Source organism: Pleurodeles waltl, chromosome 12, assembly GCF_031143425.1.
Source record: "Pleurodeles waltl isolate 20211129_DDA chromosome 12, aPleWal1.hap1.20221129, whole genome shotgun sequence".
Taxonomy (NCBI): Eukaryota; Metazoa; Chordata; class Amphibia; order Caudata; family Salamandridae; genus Pleurodeles; species Pleurodeles waltl.
The window spans coordinates 560,435,553-560,461,231 of record NC_090451.1 but is presented as its reverse complement, the minus strand read 5'-3'; the positions used below and the strand labels follow the sequence as shown (position 1 = coordinate 560,461,231).

General features: G+C 41.5%; 1 protein-coding gene across 1 annotated transcript in view; it reads right to left on the bottom strand.

The window, feature by feature from the left end:
• Nucleotides 1-9,115: 9,115 nt before the first annotated feature.
• Nucleotides 9,116-25,679, bottom strand: part of LOC138268210 (SNF-related serine/threonine-protein kinase-like) — a 262,877-nt gene continuing 246,313 nt past the window's right edge. Inside the window, exon 6 of the mRNA XM_069217650.1 lies at nucleotides 9,116-11,236. Within this exon, the coding sequence (XP_069073751.1) occupies nucleotides 10,018-11,236 (1,219 nt within the window). The 3' untranslated portion in view covers nucleotides 9,116-10,017. The remainder of the gene's footprint in view (nucleotides 11,237-25,679) is intronic.

Sequence of the window (25,679 nt, the reverse complement as noted above, 5' to 3'; positions counted from 1 at the left end):
CAGGCCTTCTACATATATCCACCCTGGATATGAAACAACATCCTTACATCCATCAGGGCCACCCCAACAGTGTTCTATTTTAGGAAAGTGCTGAAACCGCAGTCCTTTAAAACATGTTTACCTTTTATTCCCAGAATGCAGCTACCTCTCAGTTACATCTTATCTATCTCTTTCCCTCTGACATTGTACAATGCTCCGAAGCCTTTTGGCCAGGTTTACACTATAACAAGACCACATGCATGCATACACCTCTACTGGACTTGTCAGCGACATATGCCCCTGTCACCACTCCTTTATCCTGAAACTCCTCTAGGACAGCTCTGTTTAAATGGACTAGGTTACTTGATACCTGGATAACGGAGGCCAGAGGATAAAAATAGCAAATTTACTAGAAAACATTTCCCTACTTTCATCTTTTCACCTACTCTTGTTGACCTTAATATGAAACTGCTGGCCTCCCCTCTGAAAAACTCCAACATCTCATACTGTTTCTATGCTGACGATAGTCCGCTTTACTTACAAATATCTTCTCCAAAGACATTTTATTCCCTAGCCAGAGATATACAGTCATAGATGACATCACAGTCTCAAATTAAACTCCATGCAAACAGAGTATTACCTAATTGCCCATACTAGCTGCCTAAGGCCTGTGCAATATTGGCCCCACAACCTATCATTGCCATACTGCAAGACGGAAATTGTTGCCTGCACAAAATTACGTGGCTTCATCAATGACAAGAGCTGTTTTTGTGAAGAACACATTATTGCACTAGCTCATAAGGTTCAATGCCAGCTGGAATAATACCTCTTATTGCCATACTGCAAGACGGAAATTGTTGCCTGCACAAAATTACGTGGCTTCATCAATGACAAGAGCTGTTTTTGTGAAGAACACATTATTGCACTAGCTCATAAGGTTCAATGCCAGCTGGAATAATACCTCTTATTGCTGAAGAGGATTTTAAACTTGTAATTCAACCACTGGTATTATGTCAATGCTAGACTCTGGCAGATCCTTACTCAAAGGAATTCCTAAGCTCCACCTAGCCCTCCTGAGTGTTCTTCCCTCAGCTCCTGTGAGACTGGCCACCGCTGAATGGGAATACAACCACCCTCAAATGTCTCCCTAAAGAAGCAAGAGATTTTTCAAAATAGACCGCAGAAGCTGCTCCACAAAGGAAACCCCGACTACTTTGCTGTCAAAACCATAATTTTTAAGCAGTTTGTACAGCACCCTAAGTCTGGAATGCCAGTGAAAAAGCCAGTCTCCTTCCTACTATTGAGCACTATCCGTAAGATGAATTGCTGTCCCCCAAAAAATGCAAAATGAGGGAATAGAAGGAAATTTAATTTCACTATGACAGTCTCTTGCTTTCAAGCATGTATGAGTCTCTGCCTGACATGTAAGTATGCAACAATTTCTCTTTTTTTGTTCACAAAAAACACCAACTGCAGTCGGAAGAGGTGGTGCGAGATCAGATGTTATCTTCACTGTGAAAATCTATTTTACTTAAGTACTTACTCAATGAACGGCATTGCCAAGAACAAGTGTAACCATATATTGGGAGCTAAATGAGGAACTGTTGCCAAAGGTGAAGTCGCACTAGGATCTCCTACTGTACAAGGAAAAGTTTGGTTGTGCTTGATGTTGGTCACTTCACTTATCATTCTAGAAGATTAGCTTTATCTGGATTTAACCTTTTATATCAGTGTATGCTCCATGGACAACCTGCTGTACTCAAAGCCTTACAAGAAGTTATGCGAATTTGGTATTTTATTTTGGACCTGGTGGGACTGTTTCTTATGTTGACAGTTTGTTCTCCATGACACCAGCCATTTCATTTGCCTTTTTGCAGCGCAGTGTGCTCAGTACTGCAAGGTCGTTTGGCAGTTAGAGAACTCTGGGGTGGTTGAGAAGGCGGGTAATGGAAGGTAAAAAAAAAAGGTTAAAGATTGGATTGTTCAGAGAATGCACCTCATCCCAATGTATTGGCTGAAATGGCTATGAGAAAATGAATCAGGCTGGAAAGGCATTCCTCTAGTTAAAAGACAATTAAAACCACTATTCAAAAACAAAGTTAACAGACACTTTCTGCTAGAAACAGAAACTAGAAACGAGAATGACTGAGCATATGTGCCGAAAACCTCAGCTCTGAGAATGGGGTATGTGGGGTGTACAATTGTTATAATCGTCAAATCGTATGATACATTACAAGACCTTCTTTCAGCTGTATTATCTGCCCGCAAGGTTGTGCAAGTGGTGGGTGCGGCAACAATTCCTAATGCTTTAGATAAAGTGAGGAAGCCGATCAGTTACACATGTTTGCTTTTGAACTGCCCCCCTGGCTGTTTCCATGAGAAAAGTGTAAGAAATCTATAAGCTAAGTCATATGGAATTCCCAACTATGAAGTTTGATACGGATCAGTTTGTCCCCGTTCGCTAAGATCGAATTGATTTTCCAGATGTAGGTTTTGCCAAATTATGCCCACTATTGAAGAGGTTATCCCTTGCCCTCCATATTGTAGGTAAAATATCTCGAATGTTACCATCTTATGACCATACATGTGACCTCTACATACGATGAAGGAGTGACCTAGGGAGAAGTTTTATAAAGTCTGGACACAGTATGATCAGTCATTATTTAAAGTGGATATCATTTATAGGAGGTATTTCTGTTATCTTACTAATATTATTTGAATGAACACTGTTTTTACTTTAATCTTATTCTACACTGATGTTAACCTATCTTACACTTATGGACGTTGCGTTTTTACTTTCATTATAAAAATACATTTTAAACCACCAGCACAAGTGATTCTCAACTCTCCTTCAGACACAACTAGCTGGCCCAAGTAAGCCATAAGTCCAGTTTTAGAATTCACACCTGGTACATGGACAACCTCAGTCTGCTCTCAAGGAGGTTAAGAAAACCACAAATGAAACTCAGTCACCAGCAGGTAGCACCTCAAGATTCTTGTATCATTCTCATTGGCCTACCTCTTTTTCTTAGACACCCAAATAGGTCGATAAATGCTTCCAGATTGTCCTCAAAGACCCTTGGCATGCCCTCTGAGACCACCTGAAGGCCATCAGAGACCGCCCCCCCAATCAGGCTTTCACCTCCATTTAGCCATCTGACAGATCCAGCTGTTCTTCAGTGATCTGGAATTTAAACTACCCTCATGTGCTCTCAGAAACTCTAGTATTCCCACAGACACCTACCATGCCCTTAGAATTCATGAACGTCTTCTCAGACAGCCCTATACTAAGGAATGGTCCTTCAAATGTCCCAGTCAGCTCTCTGATGCCACTGAAGTGCTCTAAGATATCCCCAGCATGCCATTAAGAAACCCAGAGTCTGTCTTCAGCCACCTACAGATGGTCCTAAAACATTTTACGCCAACCTCAGACACCTCTGAAGGTTCCTCAGAAGACCACTGTTTTATCCTTAAATACCCTCAGCCGTACCTCAGCCCTCACCTCCTTACACAGCCAGCTGTCCTTCAGTGAGCACCATTCAGACATCAAATCTCCATTTGATCCTTACATACCCAGCTGAGCTGACCCTGATATGCCCTCAGAACTCAGGTCTTTAACTGGCCAAAAATGTCCTCATCTTCAGTAACTGAGTGGGTCAGGTTGCCCCTACCTTTCATAATCCAGCTACTCTCCTGGGTTTTAGATCTGTTTAGATACACTTCACATTTTCTTTTTGCAAACTATTATGGAAGGTTTTTTCAATCATTATAGAAAATGTCGGTAATTTTAGTGATACAAGAAGTACTGTAGAAGGACTATAAATTAAGAGGTGTCTCTAAGAAATATTTTTCAGGTTGTAAAGGAAAACCACAATGTCGATTAGTGAAAACAGATCAGTGAACAGTGGTTGTTCACAAATAATTCATAAAGGATAAAATCTGTTTTTGAGGCATATTCTAAAACGGAAGGGGTTTCATGGGAAGATGCAAGCTTTTCGTATCAACTTGTAATGTTTGCCAGGAAATGCCAGCTTTGTTAAACTCTTTCTACCCAATTGTGTTTTTAAACATTGGTTTTTTTTAGATGGTAAGTGGTGGAGATCAGGGCGATGGACATAAGCTTAATAATGTATTAGTATTTTCTTTTGATGTCTTTGGAGAAGAAGGTTTATTCAATGGCAAATATAACAATTCCCTCTTTCTGCACCCATGCATTTTTTCAAAATTTGCGTGACAGGTGGGGACACAGCTCATGGTAAAAGAAAGTTTGCTTAAGACCATATTTGGACATTCTTTTGATGTCTAAAAAGAAGGGGATTCTCGCCTCGCAATAAGAATATATCAAAACCCTTTCAGGGAGGTTTATTTTTGGGCTGAACTGTATGCAACTGTCGTTTTAGAGTTTGGCATTTCTGGGTTTTATAATGGAAGCTACTAAAGCAGCTTTGCAGCTCCAGCGCAAAAAAAGATTAAACTGACCTAGCAGGAAATAAAGTTTCTGCTTCAATTGGAGTTTTTTTCCTGTAAGGTGAACTGGCCCACCCATCATAAGTACACTTTCAGCTTTGAGTCCATTCTTCCAAGGCCTTTACATTATTGGCCTCTCAATTGTTTACCTGGCCCCTACCTTAGGAAGGATCTTTGGTGGGGAGCCTAGATTCAGCTAGTGGCTGAAGCCGAGAACCACCTATTATTGTTTTTTCACAGCACATAAACCTGAAACAGCTAGAGCTATACATCAGAAAGATAGATTTGGAAGAGTCCAAGCAACATTACGTAGTTTGCACGTAGAAGTCTCCGCTTCATGTTACATCTGGAATTACTAGCAGGTACATCTGTAGTTAGGCGTTTGAAGTTAGCTAGAGAGATGATGCTCTTTTGTGATGTCCTGAACTTCTGACTCATTGTCCATATGTAAACTTCATTTTATTGTGCTTGTAGCTCTGACCCAATATATTTAACACTACAGCCTAGATCAAAACGTTTTATTCAGAGTAGAATCTTACCTGGATTACTGAATCTAGAATTCTACATTTCTGAGCAACTATAGGGACTAAAGGCTGTATCCATATGTGTTTCAAGTGCTTCAGCAGACTTAGGAAGCCTTTTTAGATAAGGCATTTCTGCTTAATATCTAACATGTTAGCTTCTCTGGTCTTTTATTTAGGGACCAGACCTAGGTGATCTAGCAGTTAAAGCATTCAATCAAGTTTGGTGGAGCTGAAGGGTTCATACTTTCCTGCCGTTTGTGAGAATTCTTTGAGTGAATCTAAAAGTGGAGTGATTTCACTGTTATATAGTACTACACCTGACCCGGTCTTCTGAAACATGGTGTCTCTTGCTTCCTTATTGTTTCAGAGGACACTCATCCTCAGGGGACTCAGCAAGTTTTGACTTAAGAGGGATATATTCTTAATTGGAAGATGCTGGATGATCACTAAAGATGAAGGCCTTCTGGAGGAAGCTTTGAGCCTGCTCCATGCCTCATGGATTCCAGGTGCAAGAAACAGATATGCTTCAGCATTGAAGGCAAGAGTTGATTGGTGCATAGTCTGATTTGGATGCCACAGAAGCCAGTTCTGTGCACATCCCAAACTATCAAAGTAATTTCATTTTGAAAGAGTGAGCCTACTGAACAATCGGAACAGGTCCTGGTTCCACTGGTCAAGTCTGATACGCCTTACTCGTATCTGAACATGTATAAAGCTAGCCAAGTTTTACATGATTTGATTTGGTTTATAATTCGGTTCTGTAAAAGTGTTTTCTTTATTTTACATTTATATAATATATTTGTCATAGTTCACAAGTAAAGCATGGGACCCCTTTTTTTAAAAGTATTATTTCTTCATTTTGCATTTGAAGGTCTGATATGTCAAATAAAGGACATTATTAGAAATCATTGCAGCAGAAAAATACAGTTATATAAAAAAAAGCAGTTTTCAATGGGAGAGGTCAAAACACCATTTAAAGTAAAATTGTAAAACTGTTCTGCTCTAGGAGTGGCAGTAATGGCTTTTACATGGAATATTACCCTGTGTGTCTGATAAAATCTATTGTGTCCTTTCCTAACTGTAGAAATGCAGTTGGCAATTACCATAGTATATATATTAGTGCCCTGAAGGGTGAACAAAGGATGCAAACTCTATGATATAGTTAATGATAAGGGAGGGTAGCACTGGTGTTTAAAGTTTTGGGAAGCAGATTGATTTTCAGATACTTTGAGTAATGCAGCCAATGCTTGGACTCCTAATTAGGACATTGATCACCAGGCGTGGTTATTTTCTCTGACCGGTATGTGAGGGTGCCATTTCTAATTCCTTATAGGTGACACAGCTGGTTTTGAAGATTAGGTGGACTTGGAGGCAGAGACCGTGGAGCTGCATTACTATTGAGGTGGTGTGATCAAAAGTCTTCAGGCCTTTGATGAGATATGTAGGGAGACTACTGAGTAATTTCTCCATCCAGGTACAACTGGACCAACGCTTGGATTCTTTTGGGTGATTAATTGTCACTTTTCCATGATAGGCAGCTGCTTTGTTTTTTTTGCAGATGTAGTCTTGGAAAAAGTCGCCTGTATCTGGGTGAATTCAAGTGACTTAACTTTGACCATCAGCTGACGGATAATGATGTTGAGGTTAACGTCAGTTCTTTCTGTCACAACCTCTTAAACACATTTTACTGTAAGCATATTCCAAACAGCTCTTAACCACAGAGAAAAAATACATAAACCTCTACATCTCTAGGAATGCTGGTGGCCTCTATGACCCCATGCCCACCTTCAGATATCTCTGTTGGTCAAGCACTGGTACATACATTTCTCCTACATGACTGCTGCATCACCCATTACCCTTTCGAGCACTTATGCATCGCTCATTATCACTGGGTACTGTTGCACTATATTCCTCTAACACTGCTGAACAATTATTCACTTGCAGCAAGCGCTCACTCCATTGATATTCTATTAAGCATGAGCACAACTGTGCAAATCACTCTCCCACAAGCACATGTGAATAGACTCTCATACGCCTGGCAACACATATCTCACTCTCAGCGTTTCAAGAGATCCTGTAGAAAGCTCCTCCTGCAAACCCCTCTCTTATGCATGCTCTACCAAAGAGATCTCATTCCCTCTATCTATCCTTCAGAATGCGTTTCTTATCAAGGCTCTCATGAGGAGGATTCTATAACTCAAGGTCTTCTGCACCACAATCTTTCTCATGCTCTCTTTCAGCTACCCCTTTATTCTGAGATCTCTGGCACAACCCCATTTATCCTAAACTAGCTCCTCCTGCACACAGCACTTTCTTCAGACACTGATGGACTTTGCACAAAAATACATGTGATATTCTCCTTCTGGAAAGCCATTTCAACCTGGGACAGCTAATTACATTCGGAGAGCTATTTTCATTGTAAACAACTGTTTCAATCTCTGAGATGTGCTCATCTCCGACAATGCTTTCTACCTTGGAGAGGTGCTACTATTGGGGAGAGCCTTTCCTATCCTGAAGAGCCACGCCCATATTGAAGACTGGTTCTTATCTTTGACAGCCATTCCCAGCTTGAAGTGCTGGTCCAATCTTGGGGGGTTTGTTACTATACTGAAGAGCTCTGTGAAAATATTACTTGACCAGGTCAGTTTGTAAAGACAATTGTAAAGACAATTTACAAACTGACCAGTCAGTTTATAAACTTTCTAAGGAAAACAGATTAGGTACACAGGAAAATTACAATGGGACGTTATGCCACTTTCTCGTTTGGGTGTGAGTGGTGTGCATCCCTACGCACCTTGGAACATAATCTTGCTCTTGACAGGTCACAATAGCCAACTTCACTTTAATATAATCTGGCAGTGGGTGATTTTGTATTATGATATAATGATTTTTGTTATCATATTGTCTTACAAAAGCGCCAAGGACCTGAATAAGCAACTAAGTGTTGTATTCTGTAGACAGAGATTTACACAAATAAATGCATTTTTAAAGCCTCGCAGTGTGTCTGCCATCAATCTTTAAGGGAAAAGTTCCATATAGCACTGGCAACAACTAGGAGCCCCTTAGCTCTGGTGTTTTCCCATATGCTCCAAGGTGGAATCAACAGACGTTTCTCACAGCTGACCTCCATGCTCTCTTAAGGCAATAGAGTGAAAAGCATTGCTTCAAATATTCCGGCGCATTGCCAATTAGGGACATGCGAGTTAGCAGAAGAGTTTTAAATCGAACTAGTGTAGTTACCAGTAGGCAGTGCATTTCTTGCAAAAGGCTGGGAAATATGGAGCTTCTTACGTATATAAAAAAATGATCTTTCTCTAGTACTTGCAATCTGATTAGGCTTGATTTTGAGGTTTGTGCAAATAAAGTGTTCTGATGGCCCATTTTGCTCACATTCACAGCCCTGGCTGTATTTGCTCTACTTCGTGGAAAACATAAACGAGATGATGTGCTTAGAATTATGATGTGATAATTGCAGGATTGGATAGCCTGATATATGGTTAGGCTTTTACCAAAGATACCGCCTTAGGTCTCAAATTTGTCTTTGAGTTGGAGTGCAAACCCATTAACTCGAACGGAATGATGTCAAGATCGCTTGTGGGCTAGCCTGTAGTGAGTATTATGAGTAAGATCTCAGTTTAGGCTGTGCTCAGGTCAGAAGCCAGATTGTTCACCAATGAAGACCTAGTTTGACTCAAACCCCTGCAGCTGGACCTTAACTGCTTTTCCCAAGACCTTCAGCAGTCCAGGAATGCTATAAATTGAACTGTAGTCGTTTGGCCTCTCTACACAGACACTATGCCATTGCAAAAAAAAGTGAAACCCTTGATTCAATCTTTGGTCAAAATCTTTCAAATCTTACTCCTTTAAACTCTCGTGTTGTGAGTTATCTGTGTCTCCTTGTGTGGAGCTGAGCGCTGTTATCTGTTAGCAAAACAATTGCTTAACATTACATCTTACAATCTAAATGTCACCTCGGCCAAGGCTATTTTAAGCTTCTTCCTCTTCTGCCAGAGGTAATTTGAATGCTTTGTATGACAAATATTGTTGCTAGCTTTTGAGATGCATCACGGTCCCTATGAAGAGTCAACTACATTGGATTCGTAAGGGAAACACAGCTTTTTCAATAAGTTACATAAACAAGAGTTGTAAAAGCACTGAGTTTAACATAGTGAAGATTTGGGGAAATGAAAGTTATCGGAACACTCTTGCATCAGCAACAAAATATACATAACCACAATACTGTGGAAGTTATTCTCTTCAGTGCTGTTGCTTAAGCCCGAAACATTACTTTAACAGCGATGTTAGTCCGTAGTCCCACCAGAGCCAATCTAGTAGACACAGTTCTGCCCTTTATCACATAGCTGTAAACATTTCCTTTCCAGGCCTTGCAAAACAGACAGCACAAACAACATTATTGCATGTGGTTTTAAAGACAGAGTTCTGCACAGATAGCTCTATATTTCAAATAAAACACTGATCTAAAGATGAAGACAGGCCATGTTCCTTATACCCCAAGTGTGGTTAAAACCTTCATGTCAGTTTTGGTGATAAAACACACATAGAACTTAAGATCCACCACAAATATGTCCTTTTTTCTAACCTAGAACAGTGCTGAGGTAATGAAACTCTAAAAGACAAGGTGGTTATGATTATTAAACTCCAACTAGTTTTCTCAAAGCTTTAAAGTGAAATTCAAACTTACAAAGAGTGGGTTACTGAAATATACGCCCGGCGCAAACATACATTGCATGGGTTTCTGCTGTGTCCACCAGGCCCTTCAGGTGCTGACTGTTTTGCACTCATACCCTGTTTCCCTTGAGAAAGGCTTGACAACTTATAGTATACCAGGGCACTTCATCATTTTTAAACCTTTGGTTCCTACGTTTACATTCACCCTTCGGGATACTATTTCTAGTCAGGCTGGCTTTACAGGTTCCCACAATAATTACACAAAAGCTTGGTTTGCAGGGATGGCAAATGAGTGTTTGGAGTGCCTTTTCTGTGGAGTAAGGTTACTGTTGCTAAAGATACATGCAACAAAACGTGGTCATATGACATGGCAGCAGTTAAACTGACCCAGTGAGAGAAGGCTCTCTTTGGAGCTTGGCTTAATACGGAAGGCAAGAGCCTTCTCGCACAGTGGAAACTGCATGATCCTATCCTTCAGTTTGGAGCTCTTATTTTTGGCCGGATCCAGCTTAATGACAGGGTCTGCCGTGCTTTCAATCCCTAGAGTGGCATTGTCAGAGCTCTCTGAAATCTTATCAGCTGAGTACTTGGGCTGGTTGTAGCCCCCTCTCTCTGAAGCTCCTTTTGACAACTTTGAGTTTTCCTTCAGCACTGATGTGACCCCAGTGACATTGGGCTTCATGTTTTCCGTACCCTGGATAATTGGGCAGTCATTAGAGTCAATAACAAGAGGTTCATTGCTGAGATGATGGAGTAGGTGCATGTTCTCTGGATGCTGACCAATAATGATCCCTTCCAACTTGGTTGTGTTGTTATTGTTTTCTGATTCTAAAAACTCCTTCTTGTCAACATTAGGCCATGTCAGCTGATCATTCTCAGTCCTAGCACTACAGTGTTTTTCCTTCATACAGCAAAGCTCAGTATGGCCAATGAGTTCCACATTCAACCCTATTGAAAGATCATTTGATGTGTTGGCGGCAACCATGCTCTTATTCATAATTTTTTGTTTTGCCTCTTTTGGAACATCACAGGCATGCTCTTGACCAGTCAAGTCCCCACTGTTCAGACTGATGCCTGTTTCCATAAGACGATCAAGAAGTCCTTTTTCCTTATTGGTGTGTGAAGACCTCTTCAGAGCCTGACCTTGAGTGTCATGCTGGTGGAGGCTGGTCTCAAACAGTAAAGATTTTTGAAAGCTTAAATTTGGCTCCTCCTTTGATAGAAGTCCCTTTTCTGCTGAGTCATTTGCACAGTCATCTTCTTCATCTTCCTCTTCTTCATATATCTGCTGTAGTGCTGGGAGGCTTCTAGCAATGGGTGCATCTAACAGGGAGGGCTGTAGAAGCATCCGGACTGTTTGTTTACGGTCCATAATATAAGGCAAGACCTCCTCTTCCCCTACGAGGGGCAGTGATATGAACTTCCTTTTGCATGATGTATTCACACCAGGATCCTCTGCAAACGTTTCTGATGAGCTGCGGTGGGTGGAAAAAGCAGAAAATCCATCCGCCATGTCTGCAAATGCTGGGTGAATTTCACTGTTGCACACTGTGCCAACAGGTTGTGAAAGGGGCCGTCTGAAAAATAGTGAAACAGAAATAATTTGTTAGCATTCAAAGGAAAATATCGTTAACAGTGTAATTATTGATCCTCTTACACAATATTTATTTATGAGCACCAATATGTTCTACTCTTTTCAATGGTTTTACAAAATGGATCCTATCTACTCCTAACTATTTTGGCATCTCCCTTTTTGTCCCTTCGAGCCTTGTCACAACAGTTTTGTGAAGATTTGGTGAAAGGCATCAACATAATTAGCAAAACAAAAAAATCTATTTTCAATGGTAACTAGAGCCTAACTATAACTATATAGTGGTGAATGGCATTGAGTAACACACACACACACACACACACACACACACACTCTGGGACCTCCGTGAACTTTCACCAGTGTATTCCGGATAGTGACACTCGGCAAATTACAGTACAATCTCAACAGCAGTAAGGATCTAGAGGTGCAGTTCTTGAAATACAAGATTTATTACATTCCACATAGAAACTAGCTCAACAACGGGTGGCTGTCCCGTTTCGGCAAAACACCTGCCACCGGACCTACACCGTACATTTATATATGTATTCACTGCAAAAAAACAAAGGTTAAAGTAATGGCATAGTTATAGGTGGATTTGTCAGTGACAACAGTAACGTTTTGAACTAAGAAAAAACACAGAAATTCATCAGTTATAGTTAGCAGCGCTAACTATAACTTGCGCCTTGCCATGCACTGCTTAAGATCTTATATATCACTTGTGACATGTTCTATGACATCATTTATGACAACATTTGATGACATCTCAAATGACATCGACATCATTGATATTATTACTGATGACACCATCCAAGCTTCTCTTGTAGTCATGGCTCGTTAAATGCGTATTCCATTTGAGCTATAAAGTAACTGCAGAATAGCTTAAAATAATATGAAGCATATTTACTGCTATCATACATACAACCTCCAATGGTCAAACCAGTTTTTGCTACTTGCAACAATGACCCTATACCATAAACTTTATGGGTAGCCGAGTTCATGTTTACTAAGAACCAGAGACGAAAGAGTAACCTATTCTGCACATTGATTTCAATCTGTATTCAGGAAAAACAGATACATAACTAATTCCCTATTACAGACACTCTTTACCTATGTCAAACCCTTGACAGTCACTCAACCTGTATCACGAAATGAAGTGGCTAAGAGTCGAAAAGTGGGTATTGTTAATGTGAACTAAGAAAAAAGCACAGAAATTTACCAGTTATAGTTAGCAGCGTTAACTATAACTTGCGCCACGTCATGCACTGCTTATGACCTCACTTGTGACATGCTCTATGACATCATTTATGACAACACTGATGACATCTCAAATGACATTGACATCACTGATGATATTACTGATGACATCATCCAAGCTTCTTTTGTACACATTGCGAAGTGAAGTGGATATGTGTAGAAAAGTTGGTACTGTTAACAATGTTTACTTTGCACCACAGTTTGCAGACAGTGAAACTGTCACAAGAATTACACCACAGAGTATTTAAAAGTATCTAGTAAACACAGTGTACGCTCTATGCAAAACTTGTCCAAAGAGTGACTTTTCACTTTGCCCTGCTGGAAACTTTCTGCAGTACCAAGAAACTGAGTGGAACATAAGTAAACTGCACATAGTTAGTCTTCAAACCAAAATGTCTAACTTGTTCAATTCTTCTACACACCTATGGTGCATAAGGAACACATGTGTTTTGTAAACACTTATACCGATTATCTGGACACAGGCTGTGCAAAATTAGGTAGAAAAAGTAATATGGTAGCTACCCACCATTATGTAAACTATAAATCAAACTAACATACTCATTGGATGATGTCATGAATGATGTCCTAGAACATGTCATGAGTCCTGTCATATGTGAGGTCATAGGCAGTGCATGGAGGGGGCACGTTATTGTTAGTGCTGCTAAATATAACTGAGGAATTTCTGTGTTTATTTTTTTTAGTTCAAAATGTTAATGTCACTGACAAATTCACCTAACTATAGCATTACTTTAACCTTTGTTTTTTCAGTGTATATATATATATATATATATATATATATGGAAAATGTCACTTACCCAGTGTACATCTGTTCGTGGCATGAGACGCTGCATATTCCCATGTTGTGCATTATCCTGCCATCTAGTGTTGGGCTCGGAATGTTACAAGTTGTTTTTCTCCGAAGAAGTCTTTTTGAGTCACGAGACCGAGGGACTCTTCCCTTTCGGCTCCATTGCGCATGGGCGTCGACTCCATCTTAGATTGTTTTCCCCGCTTAGGGTGAGGTAGGAGTTGAGAGTATACTAGATGTGCCCATGCAATGGAGTAGGTGTGTATGTACATAATGTGTCTTAAAATAATATTTATTTACAAATTTTAAATTCTTATTCAATTAACAACTGCTACAGGCTCCCGGGGAGGAGGGAGGGAGCATGTGAATCTGTAGCATCTCATGCCACGAACAGATGTACACTGGGTAAGTGACATTTTCCATTCGGTGGCATGTGTAGCTGCAGATACACATGCTGTGCATAGACTAATAAGCAGTAATCTCCCCAAAAAGGGGTGGCTTAGCCTGTAGGAGTTGAAGTTGTTTGAAATAATGTTCTCAATACAGCCTGTCCTACTGTGGCTTGTTGTACAATTGTTGACACATCTACACAGTAATGCTTCGTGAATGTATGAGGCGTAGACCAGGTGGCTGCCTTACAAATTTCAGTAACAGGTATATTCCCCAGAAAAGCCATTGTGGCGCCTTTTTTCCTAGTGGAATGCGCTCTTGGCGTAATAGGTAGATCTCTTTTTGCTTTAATATAACAAGTTTGAATACATTTAACTATCCATCTGGCAATGCCTTGTTTGGATATAGGATTACATGCATGATTTTTTTTTAAGGCTAAGAACAATTGTTTTGTTTTACGAAATTGTTTTGTTCTGTCAATGTAATACATTAGTGCTCTTTTTATGTCTAATTTATGTAAGGCTCTTTCGGCTACTGAGTCTGGTTGTGGAAAGAAGACTGGGAGTTCCACTGTTTGGTTTAGGTGGAATGGCGATATGACCTTTGGTAGGAATTTGGGATTTGTACGGAGAACCACTTTTTGTTTATGTATTTGTATAAAGGGTTCTTGTATAGTAAATGCTTGTATCTCACTTACTCTTCTAAGTGATGTGATAGCTATTAGAAAGGCTACTTTCCAAGTTAAGTATCACATTTCACAAGAGTGCATGGGTTCGAATGGTGGTCCCATGAGTCGTGTTAATACAATATTAAGGTTCCACGAAGGAACTGGTGGTGTTCTTGGGGGTATGATTCTTTTTAGTCCCTCCATAAATGCTTTGATGACTGGGATTCTAAAAAGCGATGTTGAATGTGTAATCTGCAGATAGGCAGATATTGCTGTGAGATGTATTTTAATTGAAGAGAATGCTAACTTAGACTTTTTTAAGTGTAATAAGTAGCCTACAATGTCCTTTGCGGAAGCATGTATTGGTTGAATTTGATTAGCGTGGCAGTAGTAAACAAATCTTTTCCATTTGTCTGCGTAACAATGTCTTATAGTGGGTTTTCTAGCTTGTTTAATGACCTCCATACATTCTTGTGTAAGGTCTAAATGTCCAAATTCTAAGACTTCAGGAGCCAGATTGCTAGATTGAGCAATGCTGGATTTGGGTGTCTGATCTGTTGTTTGTGTTGCGTTAACAATTCTGGCCTGTTTGGTAATTTGATGTGAGATACTACTGATAAGTCCAGCAGTGTTGTGTACCATGGTTGGCGAGCCCAGGTTGGTGCTATAAGTATTAGTTTGAGTTTGTTTTGACTTAGTTTGTTTACCAGATAAGGAATGAGTGGGAGAGAGGGAAAAGCGTAAGCAAATATCCCTGACCAACTGATCCATAACGCAATGCCCTTGAATTGAGGGTGTGGGTACCTGGACGCGAAGTTTTGGCATTTTGTGTTTTCTTTTGTTGCGAATAGGTCTATTTGTGGTGTTCCCCAGTGTAGGAAGTAATCTTGTAGGATCTGGGGATGAATTTCCCATTCGTGTGTTTGTTGGTGATCTCGACTGAGATTGTCGGCCAACTGGTTCTGAATGCCTGGAATGTATTGTGCTATTAGGCGAATGTGATTGTGAATTGCCCAATGCCAAATTTTCTGTGCTAAGAGACACAGTTGTGACGAGTGTGTCCCTCCTTGTTTGTTGAGATAATACATTGTTGTCATGTTGTCGGTTTTGACAAGAATGTGTTTGTGGGCTATCAGTGGTTGAAATGCTTTTAATGCTAGAAACACTGCCAACAGTTCTAAATGATTTATGTGCAGTTGTTTTTGTTGATTGTCCCATTGTCCCTGTATGCTGTGCTGGTTGAGATGTGCTCCCCACTCCATCATGGAAGCATCTGTTGTGATCACGTCTTGAGGCACTAGGTCCTGGAATGGCCGCCCTTGGTTTAAATGTATAGGGTTCCACCATTGAAGCGAGAAGTGTGTCTGGCGGTCTACCAACACTAGATCTTGGAGTTGACCCTGTGCTTGTGTCCGCATGTGTAATCTCGCGTTTGGGACAATGGCTATGCATGAAGACATCATGCCTAGAAGTTTCATTACAAACCTTACTTGGTAGTGTTGGTTTGGCTGCATGTTTTATGTTATATTTTGGAACGCTTGGACTCTTTGTGGACTTGGAGTGGCAATCGATTTTTGTGTGTTGAGTGTTGCTCCCAAGTATTGTTGTATTTGGGATGGCTGCAGATGTGATTTCTGGTAATTTATAGAAAATCCTAGTTTGTGTAGAGTTTCTATAACGTATTGCGTGTGAAGAAGACACTGTTGGTGAGTGCTGGTTTTTATTAGCCAGTCGTCGAAGTATGGGAATACGTGCATGTGTTGTCTCCTTATGTGAGCAGCTACTGCTGCAAGGCATTTTGTGAATACCCTTGGGGCTGTTGTTATCCCGAACGTTAACACTTTGAATTGATAGTGCACGCCGTGTATTACAAACCTTAAGTATTTTCTGTGAGAAGGATGTATGGGTATATGAAAGTAGGCATCCTCGAGATCTAACGTTGACATGTAGTCCTCTTTTTTTAGTAAGGGAACCACGTCTTGAAGTGTTACCATGTGGAAGTGATCCGACTTGATGAAGAGATTCAGTGTTCTGAGGTCTAATATAGGTCTTAACGTTTTGTCCTTCTTTGAAATTAGGAAATATAGTGAGTAGACACCTGTTCCTTTCTGATGGTTGGGTACTAACTCTATTGCTTGTTTTTGTAACAATGCTTGGACCTCTAGTTGTAATAGGTCTAAGTGTTGTTTGGACATATTGTGTGCCCTTGGGGGCACATCTGGCGGGAAATTTATTAATTCTATGCAATAACCATGTTGGATAATGGCTAGGACCCATGCGTCCGTAGTTATGTGTCCCCAGGTTTGGTAGTATGCAGTAAGTCTCCCCCCCACTGGTGTTAAGTGTTGGGGTTTTGTAACACTGAAGTCACTGTTTGGTTTGACTTGTCTTAGGTGTTTGGAATTTTCCCCTTCCTCTTGGGAATTGTCCACCCCTATATGAGCCACGAAACCCTCCTCTCTGGTATTGTCCCTGATAGGTGGGTCTGGTTTGCGAGGTGGAAGGCTCTGGTGTTTGCATTCGAAACCCCCCTCTAAATTGTGGCTTTCTAAATGTGCCTCTGCTCTGTGGGGAGTATAGCGCGCCCATGGGTTTGGCCGTATCCGTGTCCTTCTTTCATTTTTCAATTGATGTGTCCACTTCCGGCTCAAACAATTGTTCCTGGTTAAAAGGCATGTTTAACACAGCTTGTTGGATTTCTGGCTTGAATCCCGAGCTTCGTAACCATGCATGCCTGCGAATGGTTACCGCAGTGTTGACTGTTCGTGCTGCTGTGTCTGCCGAGTCTAATGCGGACCTTATTTGGTTGTTGGATATTGCTTGTCCTTCTTCCACAACCTGTTGGGCACGTTTCTGGTGTTCTTTGGGCAAGTGCTGTATAATGTGTTGCATCTCGTCCCAGTGTGCCCTGACGTAGCGAGCCAGTAAGGCTTGAGAGTTTGCAAAACGCCATTGATTGGCTGCCTGTGCTGCCACTCGTTTGCCCGCTGCATCAAACTTCCTACTCTCTTTGTCAGGCGATGGAGCGTCTCCTGACGATTGAGAGTTTGCCCTCTTTCTTGCTCCTCCTACAACCACCGAGTCTGGTGTAAGTTGCTGTGTTATAAACACAGCGTCCTTTGGTGGAGGCTTGTATTTTTTCTATACCCTAGGCGTGATAGCCCTTCCTTTAACTAGCTCTTGGAATACCTGTTTTGCGTGCTTGAGCATGCCCGGGAGCATTGGCAGACTTTGGTAGGAAGTGTGGGTGGATGCCAAGGTGATGAACAGGAAATCATCCTCTATTGGCTCTGAATGCATTGCTAAATTGTGGAACGTAGCTGCCCTTGATAGTACCTGCGTATATGCAGTACTGTCCTCTGGAGGTGACGGCCTTGCTGGGTAACAATCTCGGCTGTTGTCCGATACTGGAGCATCATATAAATCCCATGCATCCGGATCATCCTGTGTCATCCCTGTACGCGTAGGTGACTGCATTGGAGGTGTTGTTACCGGGGACAGCTGTGGTGAGTGTAGTGGGGAAGGTTGTGGCGAAAACCTTGGTGGTGGGGTTTTATCTCTGGCCACCTTCGCCTTCGGCTGCATTTCTGACTCCTGAAATGCCAGCTTTCGTTTGGTTTTGATTGGAGGAAGAGTTTGTATTTTTCCAGTCTCTTTCTGGATATGCAACCTCCTTTGCATATGGTCTGGTTCTCCCATACTTATTTCCTGCTCAAATCTGTGTTTTTCATGAATTTGGCTGGAAAGTCCTTGCTCTTCTGTGTAAGAGCTTCTTTTCGGCTCCGAAGCCGCTTTTTTCGGTACCGATGCTTCCGATAAAGTCTTTTTCGGTTCCGACATTACTTTTCTCACCTTGGGTGAGTCGAACTCTCGGTGTCGAGATCGTTCGGTGCCTGAATCTTGACCGGAGTCGGATGTCTTCGGCAATTCTTTGGCCTTTTTTCGGTGCCGATGTTTGGTCACCTTCTTTTCGATGGGTTAAGCCATGGCCTGCAGGCGGTGGCATCCCCTTGGCCTTAACGATCTTTGTGTGAGTTTTGGACGGGGCAGTTTTACTCACTGTTTTCTGCACCGTCGTGGGTCGCTCACTTTCGGATTCGTCAGAGTCCGTCCCCTGGATGGAAACTCTTTCCTCCTCTTAGACGTCGAGTTGTTCTCTCGGTGTCGACGCCATTTGAAGACTTCTCACTCTTCGATCACGTAGGGTCTTTTTTTATCAGAACGCCCGACAGGCCTCACAAGTATCCTCCCTGTGTTCTGGTGATAAACACAGATTATAGACCAAGTGTTGGTCTGTATAGGGATACTTCGAGTGGCACTTCGGACAGAAGCGGAAGGGGGTCCGGTCCATTAGTTTAGTCGATGGATGCGGTCGGGCCGACCAGGCCCCACTGAAGAGCAGAAGCCCCGAAGGGCCGCCGGAGCGCTTCTACTATCGGTGTGGATACGCTAACACTAAACCGGTACCGATCGCAAACAATACCGTCAATTTTTTTATATTTAGCCAACTTTCTTGATTCGAAATACAGAGCGAAGAGGAACACGTCTGAACCCGATGGCGGAAAGAAAACAATCTAAGATGGAGTCCACGCCCATGCGCAATGGAGCCGAAAGGGAGGAGTCCTCGGTCTCGTGACTCGAAAAGACTTCTTCGAAGAAAAACAACTTGTAACACTCCGAGCCCAACACTAGATGGCAGGATAATGCACAGCATGTGTATCTGCAGCTACACATGCCACCGAACATATATATATATATATATATATATATATATATACACACACACACACACACACACACATATATGTACATTCACTCAGAAAACTAAAGGTTACAGGGGTATTATAGTTAAGTTGACATTTCACCCATAAAAAAAAACATAGAAATTCAGCAGATATAGTTATACTTACAGTTATACTTATGTTAAGAAACTATAAAACTTGTGGCCTAAAATTACTTAACGGCATGAGTTATAGTTTCCTCAGGTAAGTATGAGTATAACTGCTGAATTTTTATGATTTTGCATGGGTAAAACGTCAACCTAATTATAACATCCGTGTAACCTATTATTTTCTCAGAGAATATTTGTGGTTTTTAAAAGTACAGTTATATATAATTACTGTACTTTAATACAACCACCACTGCAAACGGCCTTTGGTCAGGTCCTGCAGCCAAACCTTCCGCATACAAGAAAACCCCCACGGCGCAAGGCTTTATCTGTGTGTGGCAATGGTTTCATGTGTAAATTGTATTTTTTTTTTAAATCTGCTTTGGACCAGCAGATTCCATCGCAGATTTACACTAAGGGTTGTGCTGAGACCCGCTGTGGATTGACGATTTGGCCTAAAAACAAAAAACATAATGGCAAATTTTTTGCCCATGAATGACCCCCTCCATCTGTCCTACTGTGTCAGGGTACCTGTATCCTGACTCCTTATGTCAGTTTTTGGTCCCCGTCCCCACGTCCAATGCAAGAAACAACAAAAGCACAGCTGTAACGTTCCTCTCACGTTGCGGCCAGGCAATCAGGCTTTTATTTTTCCCTGGGATCCATGGATCCACCACTGGTTGATCCACAATGCATCTGAGTCTCTAGATATCTAAATTTCATTTTTCTTCAATACCTCTAAAACCACTAAACAGATTTACACCACATTACAAAAAGAGTTCTTTCTGGATCTAGCTTTCTGCCAAATTTGGTGTAATTCTGTTTAGAGGTTCGGCTGTAGTCGTGTTTAAAATCCATAATGGAAAATGCACGAGGAAAACATGTTCTGGGGACCACCCCCATTTTCTTGACTCCCGCTTTACAGATCACCCCGAAACTTTCCAAACAGCAGCTGCAGGGACCAGGACACTAGTTTTGAAAATGTCTTGAAGATCCAATGTTTGGGTGCCAAAGTGATAAGCAAAACAAAAAAAATGGTTTTTCTTATAACAAGGTTGGGTGTGGGAGGGGCTGGCAGGGGGGTGGGGGGGTGTGTGTGTGTAAATATCAAAACCAAGCCCTTTAAGGGTTAGACTGATGCATACATTATGCAAAAACAAAAACACAGAGAACTCTAGGTAGTTCCCAAGTTTAGGGAAAGCAGGTCAAGTGACTGGCAAACTAGTTTTGAAAATTTCTTGAAGATTTGTCAAACGGCAGCAAAGTAGCTAAAAGTGTCTATTATTAGTTATTACCAAAGTTATTAGCAAACAAAAAACACTTTTCCCAGTAACATTAGGTGTGTGTGTGTGTGTGTATATATGTATGGTGTATTATTATTATTATTATAATATATAGGTACGATGTAAAAATAATTTGTCTGAAATGGGTTGAAACAGTACTGACAGTGGGATATGTAGGACTGTATGAGGTCACATCCTACCAAGTAATGGGATTTTAGTGACCTGTTTGCATAAAAGCGATGCCATCAGAGAATGAATTTAAATATTTTAAATTATGGAAATATATGTATTATATAATGAAGGTGTATGCCTTATCTTGAATTTAATCACACACAATAACTCTTGTGAATTCAATAATCTAATAATGTTTCCTTAAATGGGTCCTCACTAAAAGAACAATATGTAGTATTTTATGGTATTACTTTAGAACCAGTATGCTTAGATTGTAAAACTAGACATTTCTCTATTTCCTTAATGTTTATGGATGTGAGGGGTGGTCTGCCTCTTGTTAATTGCACTTTCAACTGCACCTGACGGTGCCGCCTCATCTTCAGCTGTTCTGTGACCCTTGGAGAAAAAAAAAAAAACACACACACACACTCTCTCCCTCTCTCTCAATATCTTTGTTGCCTTACTCCTCAGTCTGAGGAACAATAATTTGGGTAAAGGATTGAAAAGCAACAGATCATAAACTGCCTGGAAACAGAATCAACAATATGCTGTCCTCATACAACATCTTGATAAATGTATTTTCACAAGTCATTCACTGTTATTTTTTGTTAAAAATTACTTGACACCAACTGTACTGATGATTTTGGACAGATATCAAAGTGCTCAGGATCACACTGGCAGATAGAGCATGAGCTAAAGTTTAAGGGTGTCCCTGGAGCTTTTCATTAGCCCGAGACATGTGTAGCCCAAAGGGTCAGCTCTTGGATGCTCTGGTGGGAGTGGTACAGCTTTCTAGCCAGTAACAAAGAGAGGAGGGATGGGCACTGAAGCACTGCCACCTGCAACTGTCCATCGAAGACAGTCTACCAAAATGACACCCTGTAAGCAAGAAACAGAAGCAGCTCTATCGGAGGTTTCAACCAGGAGATCAGACAGCACAGGGCACTCTGTCTGCACAACACAGGTACTGAAAAAATCTAATTGCTGTATAGGGAAAACAGGGGATGCCTAACTGGCAATAGACAGTCCCCAGTAAAGAGTCCAGGACAGAAGACTGAGTGCCTTTGCCCCATCACTGTAGTCCACTGGGCAACAACAAATGACCTTTAACCCTTCACTGCCAGGCCTTTTCCCCCCTCATGTGCCAGGCATTTTGTGGCTATTTGGGGCAGTTTGCGCTTATAACTTTTTGTCCACTGAAGCTAACCACACCAAATGTGCGTCTTTTTTTCCCCAACATCCTAGGGATTCTATAGGTACCCAGAGTTTGTGGGTTCTCCTGGAGGAGACCAAGAAATTAGCCAAAATACAGCTAAAAATGTGTTTTCTTCTTTTTTTTTTTAAATGGGAACAAAGGGCTGCAGAAGGCGGCTTGTGGGTTTTCCCCTGAAAATGGCATCAACAAAGGGTTTGCCGTGCTAAAATCACTATCTTCCCAGCTTTCAGGAACATGCAGACTTGAATCGGAAAACCACATTTTTCAACACATTTTTGGCATTTTACTGGGACATACCCCATGTTTACTATTTGTGTGCTTTTAGCCTCCTTCCAGTTAGTGACAGAAATGAGTGTGAAACCAATGCAGGATCTCGGACAGTTAACATTTCTGAAAAGTAGGCAAAATTCTGAATTCAGCAAGGGGTAAATTTGTGTAAATCCTACAAGGTTTTCCTACAGAAAATAACGTCTGAAATAAAATAAATATTGAAATTTAGGTAAAAAAATACAGCCATTTCTCTCCACATTTTAGTCTGTAACTTCTTCCTACGATGTCAGATTTTCAAACGCAATATACCGTTACGTCTGCTGGACTCCTCTGGTTGGGGGGGGGATACATAGGGCTTGTAGGTTCATCAAGAACCCTAGGTACCCAGAGCCAATAAATGAGCTGCACCTTGCAATGGGTTTTCATTGTATACCAGGTATACAGCAAATCATTTGGTGAAATATAAAGAGTGAAAAATAGGTATCAAGGAAACCTTTGTATTTCCAAAATGGGCACAGGATAAGGTGTTGAGAAGCAGTGGTTACTTGCACATCTCTGAATTCCGGGGTATCCATACTACCATGTGAATTACAGGGCATTTCTCAAATAGATGTCTTTTTTACACACGGACTTACATTTGGAAGGAAAAAATGTAGAGAAAGACAAGGGGCAATAACACTTGTTTTGCTATGCTGTGTTCCCCAAGTCTCTGGATAAAAATGGTACCTCACTTGTGTGGGTAGGCCCGGGACAGGAAACACAACATGGATATATCACATTTATACATTAAAATCTGACATGTTTTTTGGAAAGTGCCTAGCTGTGGATTTTGGCGTGGATTTAGCTCACCTAGGGAAATGTATCAGACCTGTGCATTTTTTTTAAACTAGACACCTAGAGGAATCCAGGATGGGGTGACCTGTGGCACTCTCACCAGGTTATATCACCCAGAATCCTTAGCAAACCTCAATATTTCACAAAAAAACACTTTTTCCTGCATTTCAGTGATAGAAAGTTCTGGAATCTAGGAGGAGCCACAAATGTCCTTCCACAAAGCATTCCCCCAAGTCTCCTGATAAAAATGGTACCTCACTTGTGTGGGTAGGCCTAGTGCCTGCGACAGGAAATGCCCCAAAACACAAAGTGGACACATCACATTTTCCCAAAGAAAATTGACCTGTTTTTTGTAAAGGGCCTAGCTGTGGATTTTGGCTTATAGCTCATCCGGCACCTAGGAAAACCTAGCAAACCTGGACATTTCTGAAAACTAGATACCTAGGGGAACCTAGGATGGAGTAACTTGTGGTGCTCTCACCAGGTTCTGCTACCAGGAATCCTTAGCAAACCTAAAAATTTGGCAAAAATAAAAAAAACCTTTTTCCTCACATTTCGGTTATAGAAATTTCTGGAATCTGAGAAGAGCAACAAATTTCCTTCCACCCAGCGTTCCCCCAGGTCTCCCGACAGAAATAGTACCTCACTTGTGTGGGTAGGACTAGTGCTCGTGACAGGAAATGCCCCAAAACACTATGTGGACACATCAAAATGATCAAATACAAACAAACGGGGGGAGGAGGGCACCTGTGTTTTTGGTCCTGGGTTCAGCATCCATCAAGGGAAACCTACCAAACCCAAACATTTCTGAAAACTAGACACCCGAGGGAGTCTAGGGAGGTGTGACTTGCGTGGCCCCCTTGTGTTTCCACACATTTCTGTGTGGTATCACTGCACTAGCACAAATTTCCCACCGCCCAACATTTCCCTCAGCCTCCCAATAAAAATGAAACCTCACTTCTGTAGGTGGGCCAAGTGCTTGTGACAGGGAACACCCAAAAACATGTCGAAGATGAGGGGGAACGAAAGCAGGTCCAAAAGGGCAGTTTGAAAAATAACGTTATTAGGCTGACAAGTGGGGCAGAATTGTTATCGGTACAGATGCAACAATGTTGGGTGGTAAGAACTGTGTGGATTCTTGCAGATTCTGGAAGTTTCCATCACAAAAATGTGTGATTTCAAGCAAAGATGGAGGTTTGCAGGGCATTGTGGGTAAGAAAATGGTGCGGGTGTATGTGAAACACACCAACCTGGATTCACCAAGATGTTCAGTTTCAGATGTGTCCAGGTCTCATAGATTTTTCTATATGGCAGCATCCCAAAGTTCAAAAAGTGCAGCCCTCACCATTCCAGGTGGGACGATTTAGAGAGTTAGACAAGCTCTCATGGCCCACATGTAAAACCAAAACCCAAAATAATGAAATGTCCTCTTGGTTGCGGTGGGATAAGATGTTTTAGTCCCCGGGGGGAGAGCTGAAAGACTGTTAACCCCTCCAGTTGGGGTGAGGGCATAACCATGCCCATACTGGTTGGTAGCCACCACCCTACTATTTGTTTTTTAAATTCCCTGGCATCTAGTAGGCTTTCTGCCCCCCCAGGAGTAGATTGTGGGGTAATTGCCCCATCTGCCCACCGGTAAGCATAACAGCTTTGTCCCCATTTATTTGGGGTGGGGGTATGGCCAAGTAAGTCAGATGAATTCTCAGGGAGCCTCTCAATTCTGCAGTTTAGTGAATTCTTCACCCAGATAAGACCGCGCTGGACAACCCCTCCCATGGGCAGTGGCTAGACAAAAGGAATTTGAATAGCCAGACCTAAAATGAGGTTCCGTACACCAAGATTCTTGAAACATACATATATCAAAGGTGTCTATAAAAGCTCCACATAGTGGATCAGAAAGTTTGGATTTCATACCAGCTAAGTTCCACGAAAGTACACTACGTGAATCCTTGTCTGAAACCCTTGAGATTGTGTCAAGGACAAGAGTCCTGCAAAGGTTCAGGTGTACATTAAATTCTCAGTTCTGAGGGCTAAATATGGAGATAGCACAGATGAAGTCTGAGATATCTGGGGGCTGTACAAAACAGTCAATCAGCTTCCTTGTGCAGGGATAACTAAGTGCCCTCTGCATTTCTTGGCTCTAGTCTATCCTTCCCCTTCTGCGTGCTTGGGAATGCCAGCATGCTAATTCACTGAGGTGGTCGGAAACCAACAGAAGTGTCAAGACAACTGTTGGAGGGATCCAGATAACTGTAAATTGTATATCAGAGTCTTAAGGGAGAAATATTTGAGCTTCCAATGTCAATAGTCCATCTACCATGGACTGATTTTTAACAGCCAATTTGATATTATCATGGATACTTAGGATGCTAGGCAAGCGTTGTGCAAAGGTGATATCTGAGTCTATCAGTGAAAAACACTTGCGTTTATGGCAGATCTACCTTGTTTACGGGTGACTCTGTTGACTCCCAGTGCCTGACAGTAATCTTGGGACCCTTCTCATGTAGATATTGCAGTTTAATGCTGCCTGTTTTGAGGTTATAGAATTCCTGTTTATGGAAAGAGGAATGCCGGTTGAAAAGTCTGGAAGGATTGGTGGGTAACGTACCTTTTTCTACATCTACTGTAGTAGAAAAATTACTTGGACA